This window comes from Rhamphochromis sp. 'chilingali' (assembly GCF_963969265.1).
Source record: "Rhamphochromis sp. 'chilingali' genome assembly, chromosome: 3".
Lineage (NCBI taxonomy): Eukaryota > Metazoa > Chordata > Actinopteri > Cichliformes > Cichlidae > Rhamphochromis > Rhamphochromis sp. 'chilingali'.
In genome coordinates, this window is record NC_137931.1 from 15823897 (window position 1) to 15833691 (window position 9795).

Here is a 9795-nt window from a genome sequence, read left to right on the forward strand (position 1 = left end):
GTTTCTGACAAGCGTCCATCCGCCAATCCCCCCAGAGAGATTAGCGCTCTGACATCACCAGTGCTGTGCTGTGCAGAGTTCTACTGCTGAGCATCCAAGCTCTGTTGTTCTATTACCTAAATCATAGGTCGCAAGGGCTCTAAAAACACTATCCTCAGAAAGGAGCTTCACACAGTTACGGGTCAACACATACATCTAGCAGAGGACGTAAGAGGCAGGGTGGAGCGTTGCAGTTTCATTATGCACAGTAGTGTATGTATGACCTACCTGAGGCAAAGAAGCTGCTCTCTGGCTCTAGTGCATTGTCAGCAAAACTGTGATCTGCTAAAAGCAGATCCTAAAGGAACAAGCAAATATTCCTGCTGCGCTGCCGGAGACCACTGTGAAATTACAGTAGTGCTGCCTTTGTGGTTTGTGTCAGCTGATACTTCTGAAGGATTTCATTAACAGAAAAAGCACTTATCATTGAAACATTTATAAGTGAAGATCAGACAGCCATATTACAATTATAGTATGCAATCTAATTTTCCATAAGCCTGCCTCTCCTCATCCATCCATCTGTCTCTCATCTTGCTTTGATGTAGTTACTTATCTAAGGTGGAAAAAAAAATTTCTTGTTTGTTTGTTTGTTTTGTTTTTGCTTTGTTTTATTATTTGCTTCGAGCCCTGTGTACAGGAGCTGCATGCAAAGAGATCTTTTGTTAAAAGGGTTGGCGTAATAAGCAAATGCTTCAGCCAATACCTTTTGATTAGCCTTGTCTCATGCTTTCTTGCTTTGTGGTAGATCTTTGTTCTGTCTTCACTGAGATATTTGAATGCTAATCAATAAAATCAAAATCAAATCAAAATCATCTTCTCCAACCAGCTCTGCATCCTCTTCTTCTGCCTACCTCCATGCTCTCATCATCCTCCTCTCCACTGACACTGCTATAATTAACCATGGAAAGGAGTGCAGCCAGTCTGGGCTGCTAGCTGAGGTGGGGAGGCTTCCTCCCTGCCTGCCAGTTTTGCACAGTTAGATCACTAAGTCGAGCACAGATTTCACACAGATAACAACATTCTCAATAGAACAAACCCCGGCAACTCCAGCAAGCTTCCTCCATCTGTTCTCACTGATCTTCTCCAGCTTAAACTGGACAAATTGGCAGAAAGCCTGCTGTTATGTCAGGGTTGTACAGCAATTAGAGCTGTGCAGTCAAGTTCACATCCAAAACAAAATAATGGTCATTTGAATTGGAGTCAAGTTGATAATAGGTAAAGGAAAATAAATATATTTATCTATAAAGAAACAGATAAATGTGCAAAGACAACAACAATGATACATCTCTGCTTTACAATACTGTCAACCAGTACTGGCCAATCACAGATACCATCTCGTTTTTTATTTAACAATTAAGCCAAATAAAGAAGCAGTGTGTGAAAACTTCAGCAGACACAGTTGCAACATTCAATGAATTTCATTCACTTCTAATCCCCACTTGGTTTAAATACCTGGAACTCTCCACCTTTTGGTTTTACGACTGAAGTCTCTTGGATGCGAGGTAATATGTCCTCGAAAAAAACTTAAAGAAGTCCAGTCACCTTCTTGTCAAGCTTTTACGAATACGGGACGAATATGGGACCTGGATTATTAAAAACCTACATAGACAATCTGGGTGGTTGTACTTTAGGAGGTAGAGCAGCTCAATTACTAAATGGAAGTTTGGTGGTTTGAAAAAGGTGCATGTATAAATGAATGAATCAAGCAAGTTGGAGTGCTCAAGTACAGCAGAAAGGTGCTATATAAGAACCAGTCCATTTACCATTCAGTCATCTCTTCACCACTGGGCTTGACAACTGGTATAAGGAGTTTGTGCTGATGTTTTGTGTTTGGCACTGTTTATTATAGCCAAATATCTCCACTTTGGCCTTCACTGTCCAAAAAATATTGTTTGGGCTGAAGTCGCATGTCTTGTGATGTGTTCAGATAGAGCTTTGCGCACCGAAGATGCGGTCACGCACTTTTTCTAAATCTTTTTCTAACTGTACCGTTGTGAACATTTCATATGTGAGTCCCCAACTGAGGCCTTTAAATTCTGAGATGTAGCTTTTGGGTTTTTTGCCAATCGCTGAGGATTCGATGGTATGACATGAATTCGCTAGGCTGTCCACGCCTGGGAGTATAAGCAAGTGTACTGCATGTTTTCCAGTTGTGCATAACCTTTCTCACTGTAGACTGATTGCCCTTGAATTGTTTGGAAATGACCATATAATTATTTCTATATCATTACATTGTTTCTCTGTCAATGTGGTTCAAAGTCCTTAGCACTGTCTGCCACACATGTAGCAGTGTACTGTCATGGTCCAGCCTCCGTGTCTGCATCCTCGTCTGATCCAGCCTCCATGTCTGCATCCTCGTCTGATCCAGCCTCCGTGTCTGCATCCTCGTCTGGTCCAGCCTCCGGGTCATCATCCTCACCTGCAGCAGCAGCCTCATCATCATCCCCGCCTGCAGCAGCAGCCTCGTCAGCATCAGCATCGTCCGTGCCTGCAGCGTCAGCCTCATCCGCGCCTGCAGCGTCAGCATCAGCTTTGTCCAGGCCTGGGCTAGCTTCAGCTTCATTGGCTTCCGCAGCTGCCACGCTTCCGCCCGGTCCTGCCTCGCCCGGTCCTGCCTCACCCGGTCCTGCCTCGCCCGGTCCTGCCTCGCCCAGTCCTGCCTCTGTGTCTTCATCCGCACCCGCAGCAGCAGTTTCATCCTCATACTCGCCTGCAGCAGCAGCTTCAGCTTCACCCGCTTCGCTTGGTCCAGCCTCTGCTTCAGCTTCACCCGCTTAGCCTGGTCCAGCCTCTGCTTCAGATTCACCCATTTCACCTGGTCCAGCCTCTGCTTCAGCTTCACCAGCTTCGCCTGGTCCAGCCTCTGCTTCAGCTTCACCCGCTTCGCCTGGTCCAGCCTCTGCTTCAGCTTCATCCGCTTCGCTTGGTCCAGCTTCAGCTTCGCCTGGTCCAGCTTCGGCTTCACCTCCGCCTGGTCCAGCTTCCGCTTCAGCTTCAACTTCGCCTTCGGCCTCCGGCCTGCCTTCATCTGCCTCGCCGCCGTTGCCGTCCGCACGGTCGACCCCCTGAACTGTTTGCCCCTTGCCACCATTGCCGTCCGCACGGTCGGCCCCCTTAATTATTGATGGACTCTACGCACGTTTTGTTTTTGGACTCGGTCCCTCCGTCCTGGACCTCCCACCGCCCACCCTGGTTCGGTGGTCTGTTTATGTTTTGGGGCTGTCGGGAGCCAGCCCTTGAGGGGGGGGGGGTACTGTCATGGTCCTGGGTTGGTGACCCAGCGCTTTAAGTTTATTATTATCATTTTCTAGTTTATTCTGATTTTATATTAGTTCTTTGGGTTTGTTCGTCGTGTTTATTATCCCTACCTGTGTCTTCCCTCTGTGCTCTGTTCGGATCCCCGCGTTTGTGTTGTAAAATAGTCTGTGTGTTTCCTGTTTTACTTTGTAGGTCTGTGTCTCATTATGTCCATGAGTCCAAGCTGTGTGCCTACCTGTTCCTCGTTTCCTAATGTGCCTGCCAGTGTATTTTAGTCCTTGTCAGTTAGTTCTTGTTGTCGCGTCGTTAACGGCGGTTCCCCTCTCGTGCTGTGTTTTCTCTCGTGAGTTATATTCTTGGATTTCCGAGTTTAGTTTGTTATTGTTTTGTATTCCTTCCAAGCCTGCATTAAAGCAGAGTTTTTGAGTTCACGTTTTTCCTCTAAGTCCTGCATTTTGGGTCCAATTCCTGCCTGCCACACTGCATTCTTGCACCATATAGAAATAGAATATTGACAACATTGTTACATTTGGCTATGGTAAATATAATAGCTGAAGCTATTTAGATTAGCTTAGGTTAGCTTAGCATAAAATCAGATATTGTCTTCAAAACCAGAAATATTAGCACATTACTGTTCTTACACACTGGCTTTTATACATATTAAAGGTAATGTTTTAATTAGTCGGATATAGCATTATGCTAGCACTTTGGTCATTTACAAGGCTTAATGTTAAACTAAGCTAACTATACATTGAGCTATCCATCCATTTTTTTTTTACTTTTGTTTTTTTTTTTTAATTGGGGTCACAGACTTAACTAACAATTATGTATTGATTCAGGTAAAAAAAAAAACATTTAAAAGTATTTCTAGTTGCCCTTTTGGTTTATTGAAGCTGGCTACAAAGAAAGTTTCAATTTTTATATTCTAAGTTAGGCTAAACACATTCTGCTCAATTTAATTTCCAGACACTAGAGTTAGATATTCTCATATCTAAGTGTCATTAGGAATGCTTCTGCTAAACTAAAACTAAAGAAACTAAACTAAAGGAATTAAACTGAAACTATTATCTTTTTGAAATTCCTAAAAGATACGCAAAGTGTTTGAGCCACCCTGATGCCACACCAAAGACTACTTAAAAGGCCAAGTTATGCCAACAACAGTTTATAGCGGCCATCTGCTGGTCGCAGCAGATGGCCGCCGCTCCATGAGCCTGGTTCTGCAAGAGGTTTCTTCCTGTTAAAGAGTTTTTCCTTCCCACCGTTGCCAAAGTGCTTACTGTTGGGTTTTTCTCTGTATGTATCATTGTAGGGTCTACCTTAGAATATAAAATGCCTTAAGGCGACTGTTTTGGTGATTTGTCGCTGTGTAAATAAAATTGAACTGAACGGAATTAAAGATGACTGATGCCTCCTGTCAAAAGCAGCATTGTATATAAGGACATTATTAGTTAAAGAATTTTTAAAATAGCCTCTATGATTTAATAAATTTGCTCTGAAATTAAGTTTTGAGTTATTCAAACACTAAGATTTGAGCTTTATCTATTTCTAATGTTACCAAAGTTTTACTTTCCATGTGAAATTATTGTATATACGTGTGAATGATAAATTTGATTTATCTTCCATTCTATCGCAGAGTTTAATTTAGTTACTGTTGTCATTACTTAATAAAACAGGGTTCTAATATTTGTATTTATTCACAATATCTTGTAATGTGAAAGTCATCAAAGTGCCCCTGTCAGTTTAGACAGGGGCACTTTGTACTTAGTCTTGTCCTCAGTTTGGCTCTTGGCCCACAGTTGCATAAACAATATTTTGTCAGAGCAAATAGCATGCACATATCAACCTATCCTCCATGGTTTTTCTTCTCATACTCCTATATTTGGCTCATACTCTCAAAGGCATTTCACAGATATAAAGCCTTCACATAGATTATCTGTTATTATTTATTTTTGTTAACCTATTGTAGATGCCAAATGCAGGTGACGTGTGATTATTGCAACCTAAAATAGTCAACATCTGTTTAGCAAGCAATCTAATTGAAGATCTGAACCAAATACAGCTGCTATATTATTGCAGATTAACAGCTTTTTAACAGCAAAGAATGTGAGAACACCATCTGAGGCATCAGTAAATCTATCTGATCATTTACTTTTAATTACTTCCTATTGTTCTGAGAAGCACAATAGTACCAGTAAAGCAATGCAGGCCTGCATTCAATTTTATAATATCTACTCATTCATTCATTCTGCCTTAGTAAGACAGATTCGTTTGCAGTGTTGAGCTATTTTTTTTACAGTTTCTTATGCAGATGAGGGCTTCCCTCCACCCCCACAAAAAACACAATATTTGCGGTCTCTAACATTTGTTTTTTGTGAAGCTTTAGATTTCCTATAATTTTCAGTCTTAAGTTGGAAGTCTACTCAACACTTTGCACTGTCACCTCATGGCAAGAACAACACAGTTTGGATGATCTCCCCGAGCATGTGCGGGTTTTCTCTAGTTTTCTTCTCACCGTTGCTTGTGGTGTAGATGTGAGATCAATACAGGACTTAAAATACAGAGAATAGAGTGGTGTATGCATGTATGCATAACAGTGGCTTATAGTATATAGGGTTTAAAATCTTTTTCTAAAACTCTTTACCATTTATTTCAACTGCAAACTCTACACATACACCAAACACAAAATCAACATTAGTACACCCAGCTAACGTTTTGGTGTTGATTGATCATCACTATCCATTCAAGATAGCTGAAATAAAAAATAACAGTGAAACTTGTGCAGATATCCAGCATGTTACCTGGCCACCTGCTTGATGTCATTCAATAACTTTTTAGTACTAGGAGGCTTTTTTATCCAAATTTTTGCATGTGATTATTTTTTCATTAAGACTAAAACAAAGCAAACAAGAAATACTTACAAAGGGGGAAACAATATATTAGACAGTTGTGTAAATCTATTCCCTGCAAGCTAGAATTGTACCCAGCAGTTTTTTCGCTGCTAACACTACTACTACTTTTTCCTACTGAGCTATACAGCCATCCCACACCAGACTGACTCTATAACCTTACAGTACCTGCCTCTTATCAGAAACCAACTGATGACTGAGGGGTTGGAGCAGTCCACTGACCATGCAAAACAATAAGAAAGTCATATAGTTTGCATTATTCTGTGTTACTCACCACTTCTTTAGTTTCTTGGGAACTTTGTTCCTGCAATTAAAAAATATATATCAGGAAATCACTTAATGGGACAAAAGCAAGACACGCAAGAACATTACTGTCAGCCAAAATGGTCTGTGAAAAACATACCTTAGCACGTAAACTTTGAGTGTAACAACTCAAAGGCAGCAGACATTGAAAACCAATAATGCATTTGAATGCAGCGCTTGCTGTTGTAAATTAAACATACTCCCATGCATGACCCTGGAAACCTGGTAACACAGTAGAACGGTACACAATTGCACTGGTTTTTTATAGCCACGTCGTTTGCTGAGAAGTCCCTGAGATTCTCACTATATTAACACCTCACATACTCATACACATCCTGATGAAACCATGACAACACTTGCTATGAGCTATGTAGGAGGAGGGATGGGGAAACAGCAATGAGCTACAATGACAGGGAAACGACTCCACTGCAATGGCACTGCGGGGAAACGGAACATCCCATCCCATACCACATCAGCCCCATCAGGCTTCACTGTACACCATAAGCTGCGGAAAACTAAGTCCTCATGTAACACAGCTACAAATAGAACAAACAATGAGAGTATTGATTTGCCTCTATTTGGTGCTTTTTTTTAAATGGTGAGCACAAAGCAGCATATTTCATATCTCCTCTGGCACTGACAGTGCTTCCAAGGCAGCTGACATTTTTTTTCTCCACACAGTCTCACCTGAATGCTAATGAGGAGAGGCTGACCGCAGAACCAGGCTGTGCCTTCAAGTGTCTCAGTGTGTTGCATGTGTTTGTTTGTGTGTAACTCTGCCATTGGGTTTGTTAATTTGCTATACTACAGATGCATGTATTCCTCAGTCAATTTTTTTTGTGCTGCATCTCTCTGTCTATAACTGTATTGACAGTAACACCTACACATGAGATAGAATATGATTACTGCACATAAATTCCTGCATGATACAGTCAATTTGCCGAATATGATATTTTCAAGTCATAAAAATCCAGTCTCTCCTGTCTCTGTCTCCTCACTGCTAGGATCAAACACTTTATGCTCATCTCACTGTATCATCTTGAGATGATGTGTACTTAAAGCAACAGCTTGGCAGTAGATTTTCATATAGATAAGAAAACTGGGTCGAGGGGGTAGCCAGCCCATATGATTTCTACACAAGAAGCAAAGAACCCATGAAATACAACTAGCCTCATCACAAATGCCTCCTGTGTGAAGGCGTTTGGATATGAAGGATGTGAACATCTTCTACTCGGATATACATGCAGTGCACAAGGGAACTGCATCCCCTATATATGATGCGCAACATCCATGTTAGTCGTGATATAGTCATGCGTCATATAGCCGGCAAAGCGTCCGAATATTGGTCATTTTGAAGCACGATTATAATGAAAATGAATCATTCATTTATCACGTGCTTGCGCCTGTCTTATTCCAAAGGGGTAAACACTGAGCACCAACAGTACATTATGATTTCAACAAGATTATCAGTTAAATTTTAAAGAACTGAACACAAATACTGCAAGTACGTGAATATTTAGCCTTACCGTTGGCAAGAGCGGCTCCATTTGAGCTCCTTGATCCGTGATGTCCATCTTTTCTTCTCCTTGGCTTCACAACAGGCAAGTCGTGATGCGCTACTCCGCTTCTGTCAAATGCGTCTCGAAAACGAGGATGGCTTTTTGTTGTAGCTGATTTGATGTCTCTTTTCTCCCTCGTATTCACCGGGTGGGTTTGATCAAATGGAGGTAGCAAAGCATTGCCGTCCTGCCCTACATAATTTACGCACGAAAGAGGGAGGTAGTGCTTCCCATTACACGCGCTCACCCCGGGACGCGGCGGTGATGAGCACACAGGCGAGTGAGCATACAGGGATTCATTTGTGAATACATATTTATAGTCATTTGTAGTCGTTAAGACACGCATAACTATGTTCGGCCAAACAGTCTATTGTTTCAATTGGATCTGTGAAAAAAACATTCAATGTATTTCAGTAGGGTGCAGTTTAAATACTGTACTGTACTGCGTGCGTTATTAATATCTAGTTTAACCGCGACAGCAATCAATACAGCAATGGAGCAATGTCTGCTTGTTTGGTGTTACCCATGTGGATTTTCTCAACCACTGCGCCATACACAGGCCCCCTCCACACTGAAAACAGCCGCAGCCATTGTCATTATTTTCTTCTCATTTCAGATATAAACATATAAAGCATAATATTACGTCAAATGCCCATTACCACTATCCAGAACGTCTTACACACCGGCTACAGAAATGCTCCGGTCATTCCATCATTATTTCTAGCTGCAGCACGCCATGCTGTGCCTGTGCCGGAGTTCACGTTTGACCAGGATGCCGCTGCAGTGAAGTTTATACCGGGGTGCCCTCCTCTGGTGGCCATAGAAAACCGTTGCAATTAGATTTAGCCTATATTCATAATGCAACTGTTTAATCTCACTTAAGAGTAACACAAGACAATAGCATGAACGTCAGTACTTAAGTACTTACCTAAGTAATCAATATTTAAGTTGATGGTGGCATTTAATGATGATCAGGCTACAGTGAACTGCTTTCTAAGGCCAAACCCATCAACTCTTGGATTCCTTGTCAAACTTTTGCTTGAAGCAGGGGGGAAATTGCCCCCGCCTTTTTATTTTAAGTTTTGCAACTCTTTGAACTACAAGTAAGCAAGCCTGCAGTCTGAGACTGAAATCTATTATTTGGGATATTATGAGTTCTTTAGGCTATGATGGAGTTTGATCATGCATAAATATGGCAGAAAATGAAATAAATTCTATAGGCTGATATAGGTTGAATAAGGAATATGTGGAACTCTCTTCCCCCAGATATAATAAACAGCGGTTCTGTCCAAGTCTGCATATTCACTGTAAACTGATTGTTTGTTTATTTTATCTTCTACTATGTTTTTAATTCTACTAAGCGTCCTTGGGTGTCTTGAAAGGTGGTTTTAAATAAACTGTATTAATATGGAAAACTTTGAGTTTCATCGTAAAAGGTCAGGTCTACCAAGCTGGTTTTGTTTATAGTAAATGATTAAATAAAAATAATAATTTAAGAAGAAAAAAAACAATGAAAGAAAGACGACATATTCATTTTTTTCTCGTATTCAATGATCCTTCCAAATAAGGGGCATATTACTTTTATCTTACCGTTATCTTAACATATGATCGCGTGATGAATAAATAGTAATAGTGAATAGTGAGTATATTTGTCATTACACAGATTATGCATTCAATGCCGAAAAAACTTATTAGGACTTAACATGTCTGAATTTTGACATAACGCCTTA

The 9795-nt window shown here is 41.0% G+C and overlaps 1 protein-coding gene across 2 annotated transcripts in view; it reads right to left on the reverse strand.

Moving 5' to 3' along the window:
- The window catches only part of LOC308393263 (sodium-driven chloride bicarbonate exchanger-like), a 52069-nt gene extending 43765 nt beyond the window's left edge, over nucleotides 1–8304 (reverse strand). Inside the window, exons 1-2 of one of the 2 annotated variants that reach the window (XM_080876903.1) lie at nucleotides 8033–8304; nucleotides 6478–6507 (exon numbers count right to left, since the gene is read on the reverse strand). In XM_080876903.1, coding sequence (XP_080733029.1) covers nucleotides 6478–6507; nucleotides 8033–8080 — 78 coding nt within the window. In that variant the 5' untranslated portion in view covers nucleotides 8081–8304. The remainder of the gene's footprint in view (nucleotides 1–6477; nucleotides 6508–8032) is intronic. The other variant, XM_080876904.1, reaches the window with a different exon arrangement.
- Nucleotides 8305–9795: the final 1491 nt, after the last annotated feature.